The 23,806-nt window shown below is 39.6% G+C and overlaps 1 protein-coding gene across 1 annotated transcript; it reads right to left on the reverse strand.

Annotated features, from left to right (window-relative positions):
* Positions 1-2,234: 2,234 nt before the first annotated feature.
* LOC103524463 lies at positions 2,235-18,842 on the reverse strand. Its single transcript, XM_008489479.3, has 8 exons — positions 18,837-18,842; positions 18,383-18,622; positions 17,945-18,190; positions 15,725-15,986; positions 15,399-15,614; positions 14,256-14,492; positions 5,358-5,571; positions 2,235-5,000 (listed from the first exon to the last, which is right to left on the reverse strand). Exons 1-8 carry the CDS (start codon positions 18,840-18,842, stop codon positions 2,963-2,965), a joined length of 3,459 nt encoding a protein of 1,152 aa, XP_008487701.2. The 3' UTR covers positions 2,235-2,962.
* Between the last annotated feature and the right edge of the window lie 4,964 nt (positions 18,843-23,806).

Raw genomic sequence — 23,806 nt, forward strand, 5'->3', positions numbered from 1 at the left:
TTCATGTTTAATTATTATTAGCAGGTTAAAGTTGATGTTGGTGTTTCTTTTTAGTACAAGGATCTTGGAAAGATTTACCTTCTAGTGATCTTTCAAGTTTTTCTTCGAGGGACATTTCAAGGAGAGTTCTTCGAACATTTCTCTTTCCGGGGTATCGGAATGTTCAAGATTCTGTCGAAATGACAAAACGCAGTCTGAAGAAACACTTGTTAACTGTACAATAAACAGTTCTTAAATGTATAATAGAAGAGTAATCTTTTATTACATATTCTACAATTTTTCTATTAATGGTTTTTATTTTCTTTATCCAATTTTTATAGTCACTTCTTCAGTTACGTTCATATCAGGAGCAAGTGAAATGGCTAGTGACAGGTCCAGATATAAACCACACATTATCAACATTATGTTGCTTAGCTTAAGATTTATACAGAAGCTATCTCTTCTAGTAGTGACATTAATGCTCTCCTATTGGAGCTTAACAATATTATATTTATTTTATACCAATAGATTCTGACAAGTGTCAAAAAACAAGAACACAGTCTCAACAATATAAATAAAATGATAATAAAGTGAAGCTACTAGTCCGGTATCTATTTGTATTGTGGCCTTTGGACCCCACGACTTTCCAAGTAAAAAGTCAGAACAGTAATCTCACGAGAATACACAAATAGAGCCTTTCCGTGAAGCCCTTCCAACCCTGCTCTGTAGGATAAAAAATTAAGGTTGAAAAATGTTCAACTGCATAACAAATAGGTCATTGTGGTTTATATTAACCCAGGCTTTTGTTTCTAAACATCAGTTTACGTCAACAAATCTGCTGCGAACATTTTTATGTAATTTTAAATACCTTTTTCTCTTCTCCCTTCTGCTGGGAAGGCTCGTGAATTGGCGACAAGTGGAGAAATTAAAAATAATCTTTTGAGTCGAAGTCGTTTGACAAATGATACATTTCTCAATAAACAAGAGGGATTAGGAGGAGAAGAACTGAAGAAGAAGAGGGACAAGGGGAGATACTCATACACGTTAAAGTCACCAGAGGCACTTGCACTTTGCAGGAGGCCTGGCCTTCAGCGGCCTGAAACTATGTGGCTTTTACAACACTTTAAAAAAGTCACAAGAATACTTAGGTATGTACCTACTTATTAGGTTTAAAATCCTTTGGATGTCCAGAGATAATATCTGGGCACCTTCTAAGTATGTATGTGTTACTTAAATGTCTATGTCCCACAAGAACACTGACACTCTCCTACCCAATGTAAATTTCCCAAAGCCGCCAGTTGCGTTTTTTCCAAGTTGACTTGTCTCGTTAGCTTGATTGTGTCCCTCCAGAATAATTATTGTGTACTCTGGTTCAATTAATTCATTGCAAAATACTGCGCCATCCATTTTTTATTCCTTATAAATGGAGCCCCCTCCCTGCGTTTCTAGGCCAGATAGCTTTTCCGCTGGCATTTCCCCCTAGATTGACTTCCTATATCCAATTCTAGAGGAAGCTAATTTTATTGTACATCTCTTGAATGGAATTTGTTCTAACTGGGTTCAAATGTTTGCTCTTGATTTTTATTCGTCCGAATTTTGAGGGACTACCTTTTTAACCTGCTAACATCATACCAGGTAAGTATACCTACTGTGTTACTTTTCAACTTTTAACACAATAGTTTTTCATAAATTTTCTATGTGTCTTCCAGTCAATTCAGTTCTTTTTTAATGAAATTTGGCCAATCTCGTTGTTGCCCCCTTTCCCTCAAAGACATCTCTTTGACTGAACTACCAACAAGTCTACTTCTTTGACATCAAATCTACACCACGGCCCTGGTAAGTTCACACACACACACACACACACACACACACACACACACACACACACACACACACACACACACACACACACACACACACATAACTTAGGCCAGCCACTCACCATCAGGTGGACCTGATCAAGTGTACCTGTCAGGTCTATCTGATAGTGAGTGGCTGGCCTTAGGATGTGAATTTTTTCCCCACAATACTATCAAATGAGAGTATTTTTTTCCCCTTCTTTTTCATGTCAAAATAGGGTAAATGAAACAACAACTGACTCAGAAATTGTTAAAATAAATTGTTGACAGTAAAAAAGAAGTGCCAGCCCAGTTGGCTTGGAGGGTAGCGCGTCTGCCTTGTAAGCGCCAGGTAGCGGGTTTGATTCCCGCCCGGGTCGAACTTAATCCTTAAGAGGTAGGGTTCGTTCTCGGAACGGCCTTTCTCCTATCCTATCCTTCTCTTTTTAATTTCGGGGCGATAAGACCTCAGCAATTACAGTTGCCTCTATCAAACTTTTTCAAAAGGGGTGAAAAACTTACTCATGAAGCCCGCTTTTATAAAAGTAAAAACAGCAGGGCACATAAAGAGAAAATAGATTTGAATAGGTATATCTAGGTACTTTGATTAATTCATCTTCTAGATTCCTTAATTTTTAATTGCCCATGTGATGTTCTAAACTGTTTTTTTTATTATTATTATTTGTATACACATTGATGTTTAAATATAAAATGAAACCTACTTAAAACTATTCAAAAAGGAAAAAATATCGATTTTCTTTTTCTCCACCAATTTTCCACAGCTTTTGGTTTATTCTAAATAATGTCCAAGGAACTTAAAGAATCTAGGTTTCCAATCTTTTTTTTTTTTCTTTTTTCAAAGGTGAATTTATAAATTCAATCTTTTTACCCTGGTGATACTACGCTACTCGATTAAAATAGCTACTTCATTGTCCTCACAAGGTTGAGCGCTCCCCGCACTCCAAGCACAGAACTCAAAAAACTTCGGTCCTATCGGGAATCGAACCCAGGACCTCCGGACTGATACCCACTAGTATCAAACGACACTCATCTCTTCTTCTTAGCCTTTTCCTACTTAGCCTAATAGGGTCTTTTTTCCCACTTACATAGGGTCGGTGTTTCTTGTCAGTCCCTTCCAGACAGCCCTAAACAACACTAATCTCCGCCCAATGATAATTCAAATCTTTCGTCTGCCTCACAAGGACCAATGGTTTAACCCTTCCCTGCACCGCGTTCCGCAACAGCTCCATTAACCCGTAGAACGTCACACACCCCTGTCCCAGCTGGGCCGTGGCGTGAAAACTCTCTGACGTCACAAATCCCATGAGCTCACGTGACGTGTGGAAACGGAGCGACGTGATTGGTCGAAGCCGAGAGGTCAAGAGGGCCGTGACATCACGGGAAGAAGAATTCTTTTGCTCAGTATCACAATTCCTATCGTCTTTCGTAGCAGTGTCTTTACTAGACGTGTGTTTAGAGATGGGAATTTCTGCAGGTTTTCTATCACAATCTTGAATGTCCACATTTTCTCCTGTACTATTTTCGTCCAATTGACTTCGACTCTTTTCGGCTTCATTCGTATCCATGCGCGCTTTCACCCGACGCTCGGTCGGGTCATCGCTACATTTTCGCGCCCTTTTGCTCGATCGTGCAAACCCGGCTTGATTCGTGCCGCCGGAACTCGAATCGTGAATCTTCGCGTGATCTCGGCATGGCTCGGAAACATTCGCGGTCAGTTCGGGATCGTGATTTCCACTAGGAGTTTCGATCATTCGACTGACTTGTTTGAGGTAGTTGACTGTCTCTTTTGATTCATTTGAGGTTGATCCTTCTGATTCCTTCAATCCCGGTAATCTCACCTCGGGCACCCACAGTTGTCTCATGATATGGGCGTACGTTTCCGTCAGGTCACGCGTGGGCGCGCCCGCCCGTTTGACACGCTTCGCGACTTCAAACTCGGTCGCGCGGCGCTTCGCTCTCGCCCGCCTCCGTTTCAGCCGGACCAGGAGGGCTCTGTGCGCCCGCGTCAGAGCTTTCCGCGCCCGCCTCGTGGTGTCCCGATGAAGGGGCTCGCAAATTTCACCGCGGGAGAGTGTTTCCACACCGCTTGAGCGATATTCCGAGTATTCCTGAGCTTTAGGGTTGTATTTAGCCTGTCTTAGTGTTTCGACACCGACTAAGTGTTGGGATTGCGAGTGTCCTTTAGCTTTAGGGTTGTATTGAGACTCTCCTTGGGTCTCCCACTGCCCACTTCCCGTTTTCGTACAGACCATTTCATCCATCTCTTCATCTCTCTCCTTAGATTCGGATGTGCTTTCGATCACTTTTGGTCCGGTACCACCTTGACTTCTGTTCGGTTTGTATTTCTTTCCAGCCCGTTCCTTTGCAGACGGCGCTTTCCCAGTGGAACCTTCGGTGGTCCGCGCGCTCACGTTTGATTTATCAGTTCTGGTGCATCTATCTTTTGAGTTTGGCCGCCCACCGTAGGTTAGAGTGTCCACATCTGCTGTCGTTGGCAAACATATGTTCGCATACTTGTCCATGGTCCCTCGTTTGATCATGCGCAGATTCACCTGTACCAGACACCTGTGCGGATCGCGAACGACCTTCAGAAGGTCGGCTTCAAGGTCATCGAAGTCCGCTCGATCGCTGGTTGGAACCGGTTGTGAGGTGTTGGTTTTGGTGTGATTCTTGTTCTGGCGCTTGTTGTCACTTTTAAAGGGCTGACTGTTTTTGCTTTCACTTTTAAAGTGTGGACTGTTTTTGTTGGCACTTTTAAAGTGTTGCCTGTGTCTGCTATCACTTTTAGACTTTGGACTGTTTTTGCATTTGTCATCACTGTCACCTTTGACATTTTGTATGAAGTTGTTGAGTTTTCCGATCATCTGTCTGTCTCGGAGGATGTAGTAATGGTGGTTCGCCTCGGATTCAACCTCTCCACACTGCTGCTCTTGTTCGAATTCTTGATGGTGCCATTTTGATGCATCTATCGTTTGGTGGTCCAACCTCGTAGCATCTATCGTTTCACCGTCTACGTCCATAGGTTCTTGGTTGATTTTGGTCCGAGTGGTTTCGGGTGGGTCTGGGTTCGAAGCCCAATCGTTCAATAGAACGTCCCATGGGAATGTAAACGGGGAGGCGATGCCCAGCCGATTGAAGTTCGGCCGTTTCTTGGAAGGCTTTCTGAAATGGGACAAAATTCAGATTGATGAAGAAAATTTAAGTACTTTTTTTGCACTCAACCTTGGCTATTTCTTTAGCAAAGGAAATTCAGGCTGGGATTGAACCCACGCCCTCTTGTTTACCAGGCGAGCGTCTTGACCCACTACACCACTGAGGCAGGTAAAAGGAAGAAAGAAGCAATAGTGAAGAAGAGATTCTAGACTGAAACTTTCTATGTATATCCTTGTAATATTTTTGTTTGTATACAATTAGGTAGTTCAAAAGTTTATAACAAAAACAAATGGATATAAATGGGCCACCCTCACCATCTTTCTAAAAAAAAAAAAAAAATCAGGGCCCTGTTCACGAAATTCTCACCGGAAATAGTTGTCCCGCGCCTCGTTGGTTCTCCGGGCCTCCAGCTCTCGCCACGCCCGACTGTCAACACTCAGGGCCGGTTCGGTTCTCATTTGAACGCTCAGATTGAGGGCCTCCCGAAGCCCCCCTACCCGGGCCCCGTTGAATACCAGGGCCAGCAGCAGGGGCATCGACCAGCCGGCGGGAAACACAATATCCCAGCCGCTTCCGAAGCCTGCAAAATTCAATCACAGGTGTGTACAATTTTATTATTATTATTATTATTTATTATCATCATTATTATTATTATTATTATTATTATTATTATTATTATTATTATTATTATTATTATTATTATTATTCTTCTTTCTTTCTTTTTCTTCCTTATTTTTTCTTCTTCCTTTCCTTCTTCTTCCTTCTCCTTCTTCTTCCTTCTCCTTCTTCTTTCTCCTTCTTCCTTCTCCTTCTTCTTTCTCCTTCTTCCTTCTTCTTCTTTCTCCTTCTTCTTTCTTCTTCTTCTTCCTTCTTCCTTCTTTTTTTTTATTTCCAATTCTTCTTCTTCCTTCTTCCTTCTTTTTTTTATTTCCAATTCTTCTTTCTTCTTCTTCCTTCTTTTTTTATTTCCAATTCTTCTTCCTTCTTTTTTTATTTCTTACCAATGTCCGGCGTGTCTCGATTCATGTGGAACGTTTCTGCTAGTTGACACAGTACAACCTCGTAGTGGCCAGGATGACACCACAACCATAGGTGCCTTGTACTTGAGTCACCTAGACACAAATAAGTATAAAATAATAAAATTATCAAATCTTTTTTTTTTTTTCAATATTATTTTCATAAAATTAATGAACATTTTACAGAAACTTTTTCCTATGTACCTATATGGAAATTCGTACTACCAATATTATTTTCATAAAATTAATGAACATTTTACAGAAACTTTTTCCTATGTACCTATATGGAAATTCGTACTACTGTGGAATAAAAAAAGGTACGATAAAATACAGCTGAACTTTAACAGACTCGGTGGTGTAGTGGTCAAGACGCACGCCTAGTAAACAGGATTCGTAGATTCGTAGAAGCTCAACCCGTCCTTTGGGGCTGGCCAGCCCCTACACCTAAGCCTCAATTTGGGCTTTTTGTGTGTGGGGTTAAGCTGTTAGTAAACAGGAGGCCGTGGGTTCAATCCCACCCGAGGTATGGAATTTCACCCTCAATGTAATTTGAAAATTTGACCACAATAATAGTAGTAGCCTACTGCTGGAGTAAAGGGACTTGTCAGTCCTAAACGAGCAGTATAAATAAGCACTATTGTTATTAACTTACCCCCCCCCCCCCAAAACCAACCGTTCTATTTAAACTCGAGTAGTTTCGGGTGACAAAGAAATGGATTATCAGACGAAGGAACACAAACATAAAGAATGAATTGTAGGTACGAGTACACTTCAAATTAGAAAAAAAAGGTTCAGCTATACCTATGATATTTCTGCATCTGTTTCTCTATTGGTTGGTACCTTTTTGACATTTCCTAATTATGTGAATCTTAATTACCAATCATCAGTTGTGTATCTAACTTACCCTGAGTAGTTTCAAATTAAAGTTAATGACTCGATAAAACATTCAAATTGATTCAACACTTATTGAAACTTTTCAAACTGATTGAAGTCGAGATTTCCGGTCATTTGTTAAACCTTTGTAGGACATAGGTAGGGGGGTTATAAAAATGTTATAATAAGTCCACCCGCAAAGTTGCTTAGCTGCAGTGATCTTTTGGGAGCTTGGTTCATTCAGAGAAGGTATCTCAGAAGTGAGAGATACCCAATTATTTCAGCCCGCTGTTCTATTCTAACGGTAAAGAGTACAATACTCGCATTTGAAAGCTCATCATCACTTGGTACCTTTTTGACATTTCCTAATTATGTGAATCTTAATTACCAATCATCAGTTGTGTATCTAACTTACCCTGAGTAGTTTCAAATTAAAGTTAGTGACTCGATAAAACATTCAAACTGATTCAAAACGTATTGAAACTTTTCAAACTGATTGAAGTCGAGATTTCCGGTCATTTGTTAAACCTTTGTAGGACATAGGTAGGGAGTCACGGATGGGTTATAAATGTTGTAATTAGTCCATTCGCAAAGTCGCTTAGCTGCAGTGATCTTTTGGGAGCTTGGTTCATTCAGAAAAGGTATCTAAGAAGTGAGAGATACCCAATTATTTCAGCCCGCTGTTCTATTCTAACGGTAAAGAGTACAATACTCGCATTTGAAAGCTCATCATCACATGAAAACTTATTGAAACTTTTCAAACTGGATTGAAATCGAGATTTCCGGTCATTTGTCAAACCTTTGTAGGACATAGGTAGGGGGGTTATAAATGTTATAATAAGTCCATCCGCAAAGTCGCTTAGCTGCAGTGATCTATTGGGAGCTTGGTTCATTCAGAGAAGGTATCTAAGAAGTGAGAGATATCCAATTATTTCAGCCCGCTGTTCTATTCTAACGGTAAAGAGTACAATACTCGCATTTGAAAGCTCATCATCACATTAAGTCACTGGAAATCGTCATCATCAAGTAGGTATCCATTTCTAGCTCCTCAACTTTTGAATCTGATATGACCTGACATCAAAACCCTGAAGCTTCTTAAGGCAGGTTACACACTAGTGGTAATCGTTTCTTTAAGAGGTGTGTTTCAACTAGTTATTAAAAGTTGAGTTTAGTTTTAGCCCAGAGTTGACGACGTTATTGTAAAATAAGAGAAGGGATACTTGGCGAAAAGCAAGGGATACAGGAAGGGCAGCACGGGAAAGCTTGAAAGCGTTTCCTTAATCAAGAAGACGAAATACATAATTATCTATGGGTGCTTAACTGACCCCTCTGACCTCAGACAAAACTGATGTCAACCCTTCGCTGAAGAGACCATCGGACCATGGAGCGCTGACCCAGTTTGGTTGGACCATTTGGTAATCAAATTATTTTCCAGACGTCTCCCAATTTTCGTCACTCATTTTCTGGTCTGGTCCATCCTGTATAAATCATTTTCAGTCTGAAATACAAATACACATCTATGTATGTAGGTACGGCACCTAAGGGACATTCATTACCACGACACATTACACATTCGTATTTTAAAAGCCCTAATAAAACCCATCGATATTATAAATGGGATTAATAAACTGTCTCCCGACTCGTGTTCAAACACGGACCCGTAGGTTGCAAAACCGCATTTTAAATGCCCTAATAAAACCCATCGATATTATAAATGGGATTAATAAACTGTCTCCCGACTCGTGTTCAAACACGGACCCGTAGGTTGCAAAACCAGTTCGAGGACCGTGCGCGCAACTGGCTGCAAGTTCAGCAATTGCACCTGCCCTTAATCAAGAAGGCGAAACACATAATTATATTCTATGGGTGCTTAACAGACCCTTCTGACCTCAGACAAAACTGATGTCAACCCTTCGCTGAAGAGACCATCGGACCATGGAGAGCTGACCCAGTTTGGTTGGACCGTTTGGGAAAGAAATTGTACTTCGGGAGAATCGCGTTATAGTAGACATTTTCTTGCTCAGAAGATTGGTCCAGAAATTAAATTTCCTTCTTCTCTTGAAAAGGCTACTATAGTAGCATTAATTTGCAGATTTTGCAGTCTTTACACCTCGTCTGCCAAGCCCTTTTGACTGAAAATTCCATCAGTCACTTTTTCAAGACACAGACGCTTTACTGCTAGCTGCGATATCACATTGAATATATATGTACCACTGTGGACTCATCTCTGAAAGAATTGCGACCCGTGAGCGACCTCCATAGCAGCACATCATCATGACTGTTTTAATCAACGGAGAGTCTTCTAGACAAACATCTAAATTATCAATTAAGAAAGGTTGCCCGCAAGTAGCCATCGCTCGAAAGGTGAAGGCATTCAAACGGCGCTGTTAATTAAAATATATTGGAAACAGGTCATTAATTTATTAATTAAGGGTCTTGGGCGTCACACGTCCATCAATAAAGAGTAATCACGAGCGATCTATCGCGACTAGTTAACGATTCAAGGCATCTGATGAAACAAACAGTAAAATATGTTTTACTGAAATGCTTTTGAACTGATGAAAGGAGATGTACATTTCATTGAAATGGAAGGACTTTTCTAACGAAATTCAAGTGTGCGGAGTCCAGTGTGTAGGACTATTGGGAGATGTTAGTTTTAAATCAGTTTTCTATTTTGTTTGTCCGTCTGTTTGTTTGTCTGTTGCCGGTCTGTTTGATTGTTTGTTTGAGTGTTTGTTACGCGATAAATTTCGAACGGTTCAACCGATTTGGTTGGCATTTCGTAAACATTTTCAACAGGTGTAATGTACGATACCTACAAACCTCCCTTTGTGTACTTAGAGACGAAAAGGAGTAATGTAGGGAGGAATATACAAAGGTTGGTAGGTATGTACGTGGGGTAAGTGGGTAGGTAGGAAGGTAGGTACCTATAATGTAAGTTGTACGAGAGCAAAGAAAGACACCTTGATGAAAAGGCAATGGAAACATATATGATGAAGAAGAAGAAGAAGAAGAAGAGTAGAAGAAGAAGAAGAACTAGCAGGAGGAGAAGAAGAGAGATGGAGAGAAAGTTTTTTTTTAAGAAAAGATATATGGAAATTTAAGATGATTTTCAGATCTTGGAATTGAATTTTTTTTTATTTAAAATTTATTGAAAGCTTTTTTAACTCTTCTCCCTCATTCTCTCTCTCTCTCTCTCTCTCGCATTCTTTACTCAATTCACTCCTTTTCCTTTGCAATCAGTTTCTGACAGGGTGTCTCACTTCAAAAAAGTCACGCATTACAGGAGAAAAAAAGAAAACTGAAGTTAAGCAACGTTGCTCGTGGTTGGTATCCGGATGGGTGACCATTCTGGTAATTGGGTGATGACTTTTCTCGGCCCCGTGAATTCGTGGAAGCTGAACCCATCTTTTAGGGCTGTTTGTCAGCTCCTATGGCGTAGTGATCACTGCGCTCGCCTTGCACGCGGGAGACCCGGGTTCGATTCCCGGCGGGGTCATGAAATTTGTATCATGCAAAAAATGATTGATTCCGTGACTGGATGTTGCGGGGCCCACTCAGCCTTGTGAGGAAAATGAGTAGCTATGACATATAAATGCGCATAGCGACCGGTGCCAGCATGGTAGATAAACATTGGATGTTAGGATTATTGAGATATGGGAAAAATCCTACAATGCTGCAGTGAGCACCAAAGTTGTGATATAATAATACAAAGAAACTGCATTTACATTTCAGGGCTGTTTGCCCCTGTACCTAAGCCTCTGAGTGAACTTTGAAAAATTCTGGAGGAACCTTTTCCTTGGACCACCCCGTATGATGTGCTAACTCAGGAAACCTATTTGATATGGAGATAATATTCCTCACTTGAACTTAGACAACTAATCTGAGATAAACTTAGTTATTAGTAAGCTAAACTTAGTTTGGTGGGTAGTGCATCATCCTTGTAAGAGCCAGGTCGCGGGTTCGATTACCGTCAGGGGTGTATTTTATCCTAGATGAGTTCGTTCGTCGCTTTGGGGACAATAAGACCTAGACAGTCACAATTCCCTCTATCACACCTAAAAAAAAACGTCAAAGATTCTTAACAAATCTCTGATTCGCTCATAAAAGGCTACTGATTCTCCTTCTTCTTCCTCTCATAACAAAGCTATCATGACTTGGCTTAGTACTTAGCGATGCAAGTCATACGAAAGGTTCTCTAATCATATTATATGAGAATGAAGGGCGTGGCTTAAGTTGACTCATTGTTTCATTTCTTAACGAGATCTCATTGTATAACTTCTCATTTTTTTGTTCAAGTGGCGGAGAGTTGACTGCCTCAGACAGTTTTTAGACTAGAATAATATCTTATCGTATAACCGTATGGTTAGCGCTAGCAGTAACAGCACGTTCACTGTCACTGCATCGGTTATCGGTTCCAAATGGATCACTTTGAAGTTAAGCAACGTTGATCGTGGTTGGTATCGGGATGGGTGACCTTAAGGGAAACGGCAACAGAGATAGAACGTTGCATGTTCAAGTCTCCCACCACTCTCTAGAGATAGTCTGCTTATGGATGGGTGACCATCTCACTCAGCCTGTGAGCCGGTAAGTAGCAGGGTAGATTGTCCGTGAATGAAGGGTTAAACTTCCGTCACTAAAGTCTTTAGCACACTTTAATAAATACAAATAAAAAAAAAAGTCTTTAGCAGGTCGTTATAGGTACTGTGACTTTAGGCCAGCCAATCACTATCAGGGATACCTGATAGATTGACTTGATCAGGTCTACCTGATAGTGAGCGGCTGGCCTAAAAAACGGTAATAATATACGGGGGGTATATTATTACCCCCCTCCCTACTCATATGTATCCTAGCTCTCCCATTTTTGGGTTTTTAAACAACTGTTTCCACTGTACACTGGACTTTGTTCCAAGAACAACTCCATAGTCCCCACTCCTCATTCCACTTATAGAAACGGTATTAACAAAGGGTAGTAGGTAGATACCTACGTTTTTTCTTTGCATCGAGTAAAAAAATTATAAGTTCAAAATCGTTGGTGGAACAGGCCACAGATCCCATCAAGGGTTAAATCCAAAGTTACAATGGGAGTGATATATTGATATTTGAATGAGAGAATCCTACCTCTACAGAAAAAAGAAAGAAAAAATATTAAGTACTTTTAGCATTAAGAAATAAATGTTTATTATAAATATTATGCTATCTTTATCTCTCTAATGTGAAGAGTTAGAATGTTCTGAAGAAGAAGGAGCAGATAAGGCGAACCCAATAAATATCCCCGGGGAGATAAATCAGGGGCGATAAACCCGGGGTCGTGTTGCGAGAAGCCAAACAGCATTGAAAAGAATGAATCTTGAGATTGGGACCCTGAGACACTTCATAAGTGATTAGTCTTTACAGGGACCTCTCTGATTTCTAAATTGTTTAATGATTCCTTAGCTGCCGTCACCCAGGTCCAAGAACGTTCAGGATGTAATTTGATTCAATTGAGACCTAATAGCTGACGAGATTTCTGTTAACATCAGTTAACAAGATAGACCATTTCTGGACTTTGTTCCAAGAACAACTCCATAGTCCCCACTCCTCACTCCACTTATAGAAACGGTATTGACAAAGGGTAGTAGATTACGTTTTTTCTTTGCATCGAGTAAAAAATTCCAAGTGCGAAATCGTTGGTGGAACAGGCCACAGACCCCATCAAGGGTTAAATCCAATGTTACAATGGGAGTGATATATTGATATTTGAATGAGAGAATCCTACCTCTACAGAAAAAGAAAGAAAAAATATTAAGTACTTTTAGCATTAAGAAATAAATGTTTATTATAAATATTATGCTATCTTTATCTCTCTAATGTGAAGAATATTAAGTACTTTTAGCATTAAGAAATAAATGTTTATTATAAATATTATGCTATCTTTATCTCTCTAATGTGAAGAGTTAGAATGTTCTGAGGAAGAAGGAGCAGATAAGGCGAACCCAATAAATATCCCCGGGGAGATAAATCAGGGGCGATAAACCGGGGGTCGTGCTGCGAGAAGCCAAACAGCTTTGAAATGAATGAATCTTGAGATTGAGACCCTGAGACGCTTCACAAGTGATTAGTCTTTACAGGGACCTCTCTGATTTCTAAATTGTTTAATGATTCCTTAGCTGCCGTCACCCAGGCCCACAAGAGACACACTATAGCAGCAGATCGAGACTCATACAGAGCTGCAGTATCATCAGTTTTGGCAACCAACGTTCACGTTGTTGCCCATCAATGAATGAATCTTGAGATTGAGACCCTGAGACACTTCACAAGTGATTAGTCTTTACAGGGACCTCTCTGATTTCTAAATTGTTTAATGATTCCTTAGCTGCCGTCACCCAGGCCCACAAGAACGTTCAGGATGTAATTTGATTCAATTGAGACCTAATAGCTGACGAGATTTCTGTTAACATCAGTTAACAAGATAGACCATTTCATTGAAATCATAATAATTGGGGTAGTTGTCAGAGTTAGGACTGTTGGGAGGTTGTTTGGTCAAGACATGTCAAAAACGGCCTTAAAGGTAGGTACCTAATGAACGCATTGTGATTATGAATGGGGAATTGGTCACATCCACCAAACAGCAAATTTGTCACCACAATAAAGTTACTTTACCATTTCCGGACAAACCCTTTGAGCGATATGGTGCAACAAACAGACAAACTTTCCAGATTGAAGGAATAATAAAGTATAAAAATGCATTATATTTTAATGTACCCTATTTTAATGAGATTTTTCAGATGTTATGAAATATTCAATGGATCTACGAGTATTCTGAAGAATCATTGGTAAAAAATCTATGAAATTTAATTTGATCATTCTACAAATTAGAAAAAAAGTGGTTCTGAAAAAATATAAAATTTAGAACTCACTTCCTTCAAGCTTTTTCAGTTCGCTCTCAGACTCTCAGGACTTCAGATTCTAAACCACAGAATCAGCATAAAATAACAAACGTGCAGTCTCCTAACAACAATAGATCATAATTGCACTCCGGAGGTCCCGAGTCGATGTTTTTTTGGCTCTGTGCTTGGAGTTCGGGGTGCACTGAGCCTCGTGAGGACTATTGAGTAGCTACCTACTTTAATCAAGTAGCGACCAGTGGCGGCATTACAAGTCGAAGAGATGAGCGATAATAAATACGATGATTGAGTAAATGAAAGACTTGTAATACTGTGATACCCACAAAGGTGTGAAAAAGCTCTCTGCTTTACCACAAAGATTCACGATTTGATTTTTTTTTTTTTTTTGATTTAGTAATAATTTGCAGAGCCTTTTCACAACTTTTGAGGATCTCTCTCTCTCTTTCTCTTCTCTCTCGCTTATATACAGGGTGATCACAAAAACTCACCAAGTTTCTTATGGCAGTGTCGTGTGCCCTCCTGTTGTATGACTAGTATAGGGAGGGGAGACGCGTGGTGTTGTTCGTGAGGTTGAGGGACACCCGGTACAAGTCGGGATGAGAAGAGGCGCTGGATCTCGGCTGTGGACAGTTTGGACGTGGAGGCCCAGTCGCGAACCGCGGGACACCAGAGGGGAGACTCGGCCAGACCCGACGGGAGAGAGGCTAGCTCTACGAGATCCTCGTCTGAAGAAAAAATAAATAAACAAAATAAAAAAAAAAAAAAAAAAAAAAAAAAAAAAATTTTCCTGAAGGGAAAAGGCTCGGAACGGCTAGTATTTTTTATTAATTATTATTATTTACTTTCTATTTATTTATAAGTTTCCATTAAATGGTTTTTCTGAACAATTCTCTCAAACAAATAAATAGTCAACAAATGGTATACCCATCCGTAAACGTAAAAGCCGGAGCTTGTACCACGGATGGAAAAAAAAAAAATACTTTTTATGCAACAAAATTAACACATGAAAATAATTACCAATTGAACAAAATAAACGTAAAAACTATTACAATAGAAAATGTACTTTTTGCTAATCAATTGTTTCTTTTTAATATGGTAACTATTATAAACCCAATGTGGTTACTAGCCACTGGCTAGACAAGGGTGGGTTTTCTTCTCTTCTATCTTTCTTCTTTCTTCGATTTCGGGAATTGGGACGATAAAACCCTAGCAGTTACAGTTCCCTCTATGAAACCTCTTGAAAAATAAAAATAATAATAAAAAATAACCTCTTGAAAAATAATAATAAAAAATAACCTGTTGAAAAATGTGCAATCGATTTTTTCATTAATATCGTTAGTTTGAACACTTTCAATTATCTCTTCCTCTCATAAGATAGAATATCCTTTGAAAGATATCAAAAATAACTGATAGAATATCCTTTGAAAAATATCAAAAATAACTGATAGAATATCCTTTGAAAGATATCAAAAATAACTGATAGAATATCCTTTGAAAGATATCGAAAATAGCTGATAGAATATCCTTTGAAAGATATCAAAAATAACTGATAGAATATCCTTTGAAAGATATATATAAAAAAACTGATTTTGGGGTTGAAATAATCGAGGTTCTACTGTGCCAGTGTTTACCTTCACCAGGGTCCAGCTCGCGTCGGGTCCGCTGCACGGGCATGTTGAACCTCGGATCCCGTATAATTGCACCTATCACACTGCGGGGCGGGAACTGGGAGGGACTACACCTCTGTAGGAGAGCCCAGAGGCGGGGCCGAGGGTCAGTGTCCTCCTGAACACTGGTTGCCCGGAGGGAGATTGGAATACGGGCGTCTGCAGCCTGGGAAGACGATCCTGAAATAGAATATTCATGGGTGTTTTGGGATGGTTAAAGGTGAAGGTTCAGATATCAGTGGTGCGAGCAATTTCGATAAGAGTGAGAGATTCAAGAAAGAAGATCTTACCTTCCCCCTCCTCTTCATAAAGTTTGAACGCCCGCGCTAAAACCGCTCCGCTTAGCGGCCCGCGTAGCTCAAACCGGTTCAACGCGTCCTTCAACACGTACATGCGCACCTCCCCCTGCGCAGACACATACACGGGTACTTTGCGCTCGAACGGGATGTTTTTTAGCGCCAATTTTTCGCGCTCGACGCTCTTTTTGGCGCGTTCTCGTCTGGGATTGTCAGGGATGGGTGACGGCGGTGAAGTTCGCTCTGAAAAATGATTTCAATTTGGAGATTAATTTTTGTAATTTTGGAGATTATTTTTTATTTCCAATTCTTCTTATTTATTCAATGAACATCAAGAGACGCTAAGCTTAACATCAAGTCTGAATACTTTCATAAATATGATAGATAGCCTCTAAACCTAAATTCAGATACAAGTATCCTACATTATAGTTCCTAATTCTGTATTATTCTTTTTATATAATGACTTTTTTTTTTAGTATTATTAGCACCCCCTCCCCCCCCCCAGTATTATTGTAAATTGTGTAAAAAGTTTGTCAAATATCACAATAAAAATATTGAATTGAATTGAATTGAATTGAATTGATGCCTTTCACACTCAAGCTTAGCTTTTTCTTAAGAAAGGGAAATGTCAGGCTGGTATCATCCCTGTTTCAAGTCCTCCAGCCAGACCAGTCTTATTAAAAAACTAAAGCAAATTATTATTAAATAGGTATTACTTAGATATGATATTATTTAATATAATGTCTGGCCGAGAGACTACCTATAAATAGGGAGTGGAGGACTAGTCCAAATTTCCTTATGCTATATTAGTATATTAATAGCAAAGCTTGAGTGTGAAGGGCATCCACTAGGAAAATTTTGTTTAGCCAAAACCAGTTGACCTCAAAGCAATCACTCCAATGCTGATTGAGAGGCCAACAACAAACACCGACCCCATCTGAACATGGGAAAAGGCAAAGAAAATCTAATATATAAAAATGAATAGGTATTTGTTTGTTTGTGTGTTTGTTCAAACTTTATGCCTGGCCAAACCACTCATCCAATTGCTATGAAACTTTGTGAACTTATTGCTTGCACTCCCGTGAAGGTTATAGGCTATTTTCTGGTTTGTTTTTGTTAAGCTACGCCGAGCAAGACCACTCAATGGATGAGTGACAATATTTCCTAGAAGAATGACCATGTCTTAGGGATTTACTAGTATGATATAAAAATAACTCACATATTTGGCATGAGCTTCTCTCAGTCTTCTCGGCATTCGTTTAACATTGTGGCTCATTACCCGTCGTCTCATGTGTTTGGGCAACCTTTGAAATGGCAATTTGGTCTTGGTAGGATTTTCTATTGAGAACAGAAGAATATCAAGTATTATTTTTTTCCTTTTACAATATATATATATTTTTTTTAATATTACCTCATAAGTCTAACATTTATTTTTAATTTAATTAACTTATCTTATCTTGTCTTGTCTTCTCATAAGTAAGTAAATATTTATAATCATCCTGTGAATTATAAGAGACCTTGGTGAGACTGCTGGGCAAAAGGACTTTTTCATTAATGGAGAATTGCTATAAAAAAGAGCTGTCACAAAAGTTGTAATTCTATCCGACTCCAAAGCAGCAATACAAGCAATTGTGAATCTTAGTGATACTCCCAGTACACTAATTCGAGGAATCCACAAATACATTAAACAACTTGAAAAATTAAAGAAATCAGTAGCAGTAGCACTACAATGGATACCGTCTCACTGTGATTTGTATGGCAATGAGAAAGCTGACTACCTGTGTACGGTTCAAAAAAAAAAAAAAATCTTGTTCTTAAAGTTTTATATTTTCCCTAAAAATGCTTAAAATATGGCAGAATAAGCCTTTAAAGGCTTATTTTGTATGGCGCCATGACAATAAGGCATTTGAACATCTCTGATAATAAGTATAATAACTAATAAAAGAGAGAGAGAGAGAGAGAGAGAGAGAGAGAGAGAGAGAGAGAGAGAGAGAGAGAGAGAGAGAGAGAGAGAAACCCTTCAAGTCCTGGCGTTACATAAAAGTAACACCAAACAGTGTCAGTAGATTTCGCCTCCATTGTCAAGAAGATGCTCTTTTGTTCTGATCTCCTGATTTAGTTTGGCACAAATATTTGGAGCAGAAGTATGTGTGTGGTTTTACATTTAAAAAAAAAAAAAAAAAAAAAAAAATCGAGGGAAATTTTCGGTCTTACTGGGTTAACTTTACCCGAAGTTTCTTCCTCTCGTGGCAGCGGTTTCCAAAGGACCCGAACCTTCCCGATCGCCCCGTACGGGTGTCGGTTCCGCTCGTAAAACATCACGTGACCTTCTTTGGCGCCACTCAGATGGCATTGGGCGCCAGGAGAGAGACCCGTGCTTCGGTCCGTATGCTGAGACAGACCCTGGAGGAGTCGGACCTCTGGACCTACCAGCTCTATACAGGCCAGGTAGGAGATGTCCTGAAATTCATAATCAAATTAAAGATCAAGGTAAGAATAGAATAGAATATACCCTGCTTATACTGCCAGAATGAGACTGAAAAGTCCCTTTACTCCCGCAGTCTAAGCAAGGTCTTAAATTGTGCTTAAAAATCAAGGTAAGAGGCTAAGCATTAGCATTAGCTTTAGCATTATTATTATTATTATATTTACCTGTAGAATACAGTAGCGGTCCAAGGCGCGTACACACGCACGGTAACTCTTCTCATTGGGCCTCTCCGGCAGCTTGTAACCCCAGGCGGGTCGCATGGCGAATCGCTTCGCATGCCAGATGTGCGTTTCGAGCCAGACGTGTCTCCTCTGCCGTCTATTGTATTCGGCGAGGAGGTTCGATGGGCGTCGCCTATATTTGCGAGTCGGCCGGTGCGGGCATTTTAAATTCTGCTTGGCCAGCTGAAAAGGAAAAGCATTGTAATGATTAGGTTGAAAAGGAGAACCAAAAAGGTATTAATATTTTAGAATAGAATAGAATATACCTTGTTTACCCTGCCAGAATGAGACTGAAAAGTCCCTTTACTCCCGCAGTCTAAACAAGGTCTTATATATTTCATAGGTAAAGTTTACAGATAAGTTTATAAACCTTGCTTAACTTCAAAAAAATTCGTACTCGCATTCGTACTTGCACCCCGTGTCCGCCCGCGCGCAACGGCCCCGGCGCCTACCCCCGCTTCAAAGTGTTGAGAAGGAAGGTTTTGAAAGACATTAGGAGGAAAATAACCCTTCGCTGACTGCTTCTGTTAAGGAGGCTTTGAAAGACTGGAAAGAAAGAGAGTTTAGGATGGGATGAGGTAGATTTATGGATGAGAGGGCGAGGATATGGATGAGAGAGAGGAAATATTAATACCTTTTGTGGTTCTCCTTTGCTGAAACCCTCCCAAGAGATAATGATAATGATTAGGGATCAGATTTTATGCAATATGCATTTGCATGTTTTGTCACTTTTTTGATGATTACACATAAGTAGCCTTTTTTTTTAAAAAAAAAAAAAAACTCAAGCAAGGGTCTTTTTATAAATTTGTAATTCATCCAAATACATAAGTAAGACCTTGTTTAGACTATGGGAGTAAAGGGACTTTTCAGTCTCATTCTGGCAGTATAAGTGGGGTATATTCTATTCTATTCTATCAATCTATCATGCAGAATTTTCCCTAACATTTGGTTTTGGTTAACAAAAAAGAAGAAAAAAAAAATGCCTTTCACACTCAAGCTTAGCTTTTTCTTAAGAAAGGGAAATGTCAGGCTGGTATCATCCCTGTTTCAAGTCCTCCACCAACCCAGGAGGTCAGCCCAACCCAGGAGGGCAGCCCAACCCAGGAGGGCAGCATAGACAACGACATCAGCTTCTGGATCACCTATTCAACTTATTTTTCAAAACCAATATCCTTAAGTTACTTAAGAGATGAGTGGTTCATCGCCGTTTTTATTTCGTAGCAATGAAACAACTGCTGCATTAGATGCATGTGGTCTGTGTCATAGCATGCCTCTCATCAGATGGGCGAGAAGAGACACAATACTTCCCATTTATTAGGTGCTGGGTCAAAACGAGAACACCAGGAAGTAACCCGTTGTACAAATTTTTGTCGATGGTGGGATTCGAACCCGGGACCTTCTGCATGGCAAGCAAGCGCGTTACTTAAAAATTCAATTAAAATTAAAAATTATTAACCCTTCAAGTCCTGGCGTTACATAAAAGTAACACCAAACAGTGTCAGTAGATTTCGCCTCCATTGTCAAGAAGATGCTCTTTTGTTCTGATCTCCTGATTTAGTTTGGCACAAATATTTGGAGCAGAAGTATGTGTGTGCTTTTACATTTAAAAAAAAAAAAAAAAAAAAAAAAAAACCCCTTTCCACATTGTGTACGAAGCATGAAAACACGAATTAGCGCTAGGTCCGGAGGCCCAATTTGGGTGATTTCCGATGTGATCCATTTATTTGCCCCGGGCGGGGATCGAAACCGCGGCCTAGCGCTTACAAAGGCAGACGCACTACCAAGTACCAACTAAGCTAACTACCAACTACTAATACTAACTAGGATCTAGGCTGGCATTTGGCAATGGCATATCACTTTTCACATGGCTCATGGCTAAATTGGCTAGGTTTTAACTTTTGAGTTTTGAAAACTCCCGCGATTTCCAATTTTGTAAAGATTCGTTTACATCCGATGATCGTACGCGCCGTATAGAAGACGTTATCGTACGCGTACGGATTAAAAAAATAAAACTTGGCATGGCAACGCTGTGTCATTTATGCAGGTTTGAGCTTGAGCTAACTAGGACCGTTTGCAGGGGGAGTGCATGCGGTGCCATTTGCCCGATCCCGGGATTAATCAACCTGATTTCCCACCCCCCCATTCGCATATTGGAAGTGTGGTCGCCACTGGTCGCGCGACTTTTACGAAGAAATCCACTAATCACAAATCACATACTGTTATACTGGGAGGGGGCGCGGAAAGATTGGACTTTTGGAGTCCTCTGCTGAGGTGCCGCGTAGCGCCGATGGGGTTATGCGGTTTTGGGAGTAGGGCCAGCCACTCACTATCAGGTAGACCTAAGATCATTAAGTCTCAGGTACACCTGACAGATGGACCTTTTCAGCCGTACCTGATTTTGCCAAGAAGGGGGGACCTCGAGAACCCAAACACTAATGGACGGGGGGGGGGATGCTCCAAATTTTCGAAGTCTGGGCTACAGTATACAGGAGAAAAATAAAGCTCGAAGGTCTAGGGGGTGGCTGGGCCCCCTCGACCCCAATTTATCGGAGTCTGACGCACGGAGTAGAAGAAAAATGGAGCTCGAGAGGGGTCCCGGCCCGGGCCTCTTGCATCCTAAATACGGCCCTGGTGTCAGGTCAACCTGATAGTAAGTGGTATGGTAAGCTGGTAAGTGGCTGTTAACAGCTTGTTAGTTGTTAGTGGCTGTCTGCTGTCTGGTACTCTGGAATCTGGAACTCTGGTCTAGTGGTCTACTGGTCTAGAGCCCCAGCTAGGCTGAGAGGAGAGCGTGAGGCCGTGGTTATGAACAGGGCTGAGATGAGCTGGGATGACGTGAGAGAGCTGTCCCGGCGGCAATTTTTAAAATTCATTTTATATTTATTTTTGTTTGCTTTGTAATTCGCTTGTTTTTAATATCTAATATAAGTGAAAAGTATAATATAAACGTGCAAACTAGAGATAAAAAGTAAAAAATGAATTCAGATTGTACAAGTTACGAAAAAAAAAATCAAAATTTCGAATTTCCCGCCAACTTTACACGACAATTGCCGACAATTGCCTTGCTCAGCCCTTTGCATAACCACACACTTAAAATATTTTTTGCTCATACTCACCGGATAATAATAAAAATATGATTAGGTATTACTATTGCTCTTGATGTGTCAATTCCGAGTCCTATGAGTGTACTTGTGTTCTATTCCCTGTATGTAGTATGTGCCTAATAGTACAATACAACATACAATGTATTGTTTTTTTGTCACGTGCTCGAGAAATTTCACGTGGTTTAGCAAATCCCTGGGACACGATAATTTTGTTGACGATAATTTCCTCCTTAAAAATGAAAACCACATCCTAGATATATCTATTTTCAACTTTTGTTCAACAATAATAGACAAATGGATTTACAATCAGACTTGTAGAGAACGATAGTAGTATTTATAAACAAAGGTAATCCCGAGTATGTAGGACGTTTTTTGCTTATTTTTCTTCTTTTTTTTTAAATACCCGGTTATTTACCCATCCGGGGGGTGGATAAATACCCGGGTAAATACCCAATTTTTATTTACCCACCCAGTGGGTATTTACCCACGACCCATCACTAGAGGTGAGCTACCCTTTGAGCTAACTATAGGCTGGCAAGTTGTATCGGTGTGTGGTCAAATTTATTGTAGAAACCCTAGAAACTTAAAAAATACACCTAAAATTTCCAAAATGCACCCACACTTGCACTTGATGATGATGATGTCAGCTTTTTGTGCTGTGATTTTACTGTTAATATACCAAACTCAAAATGGTTTGTTATATCACTTTTCATTTTTTTTTTTTTTTTTTTTTTTTTTTTTTTTTTTTTTTTTCCGTGGTTATGAACAGGGCTGAGATGAGCTGGGATGACGTGAGAGAGCTGTCCCGGCGGCAATTTTTAAAATTCATTTTATATTTATTTTTGTTTGCTTTGTAATTCGCTTGTTTTTAATATCTAATATAAGTGAAAAGTATAATATAAACGTGCAAACTAGAGATAAAAAGTAAAAAATGAATTCAGATTGTACAAGTTACGAAAAAAAAAATCAAAATTTCGAATTTCCCGCCAACTTTACGCCTTGCTCAGCCCTTTGCATAACCACACACTGAGCGGCCCTGTGTTTTGATTTTTTTATATATATATCAGTATTATCAGTGCATCCTGTGATTGTGTAGAGAGCAATCAAGGTTATCAATTAAGGGCACACCTCACAAAACCCTAGATTCCTAGAACGCAATTTCATTTTCATATTTTTCCACATTAATGTCATTAATCCGTTTTCTATCTATTAACTAATTTCGAAGGTGTCTATGTTCTACTATACAATTTTCTCATTTTATATAAAGATATTGTCCATCTAGTTTTAGTTATTTAGTAACAGCAACCATTGTCTAACAAGCCATGGCCAAGATACCTTCCTTAGCTGAAGAGGTAAGTAAAGCAAAGGTGTCCACAACAGAGCCCCAACCTTCAACCTTTGCCTACTCATATTGACTCAAGAGAAAATGGGGGAAAAAAGTAGGAATCTACATGTTCAGAAGTCATGTTGGTAATTATGCAGAAGTCATGTCCGTGGAAAAGAAAAGCTCCTTTTTGTATTTAACCTAACCCTATAATAACACTATAAATCACTGCTCTAATTGTGAAAACTCCTTCTTGCATTTAACCTAACCCTATAATAACACTGGTCACTGCTCATTTGTGCAAGTTCCTTTGGTAGCAATATTCCACGACATGACTTCTGCACAAGTACCATCATGTCAATGGAAAATAGATCAGTTGCACTTACTTGGGTGATGTTTCAAAGTCATAGAGCAGGAAAAATGACCAACAGAATTTTTCTTTTTCTTTTACAACTTCTAGAGCCTGAGATAAATTGATTTAAAAAAATACCGGTAATTTGTGAAGTTTGACGTCACGGCATATGCTCCTGTAGGCAATGACATCATAATTCATGACTCCCGCTTTGTTTGTTTGTGCACAAGCGTTTCTGCGCAGTTTGACGTGAAATCTGATGTGACTGATATCACAACTCTTTGAACTTTTTCATTAGAACAGCAATTGAAAATTGAATTTTCAACCTTTTAAAGTTACTTTTTCGGAGTTTCGATCTCAGATTTCGATTTTTCACTACTTTTTACGTAGGAATTGACCATTCATTAATATTTTTTACCCATTTGCAACTCCTCCATTGCTATAAAAAAGAGCTGTCACAAATGAACAGTGACCAGTGTAACCAGTGTTATAGGTTTTTTTTTTTTTTTTTTTTTTTTTGGGGTTTGAAATGGGTTTTTTTTTTTTTTGGTTTTTTTTTTTTTTTTTTTTCAAAGGTGGATAACAAG

Source organism: Diaphorina citri, unplaced genomic scaffold (assembly GCF_000475195.1).
Source record: "Diaphorina citri unplaced genomic scaffold, Diaci psyllid genome assembly version 1.1 scaffold100, whole genome shotgun sequence".
NCBI lineage: Eukaryota > Metazoa > Arthropoda > Insecta > Hemiptera > Psyllidae > Diaphorina > Diaphorina citri.

Excerpts from the sequence above, each read along its gene's own strand:
- LOC103524463 (XM_008489479.3), bottom strand. Across the intron at positions 18,191-18,382 it reads ACCGCTACTGTATTCTACAG|GACATCTCCTACCTGGCCTG; the intron begins GTAAATATAATA and ends TATGAATTTCAG. Across the intron at positions 15,615-15,724 it reads TTATGAAGAGGAGGGGGAAG|GATCGTCTTCCCAGGCTGCA; the intron begins GTAAGATCTTCT and ends ATTCTATTTCAG.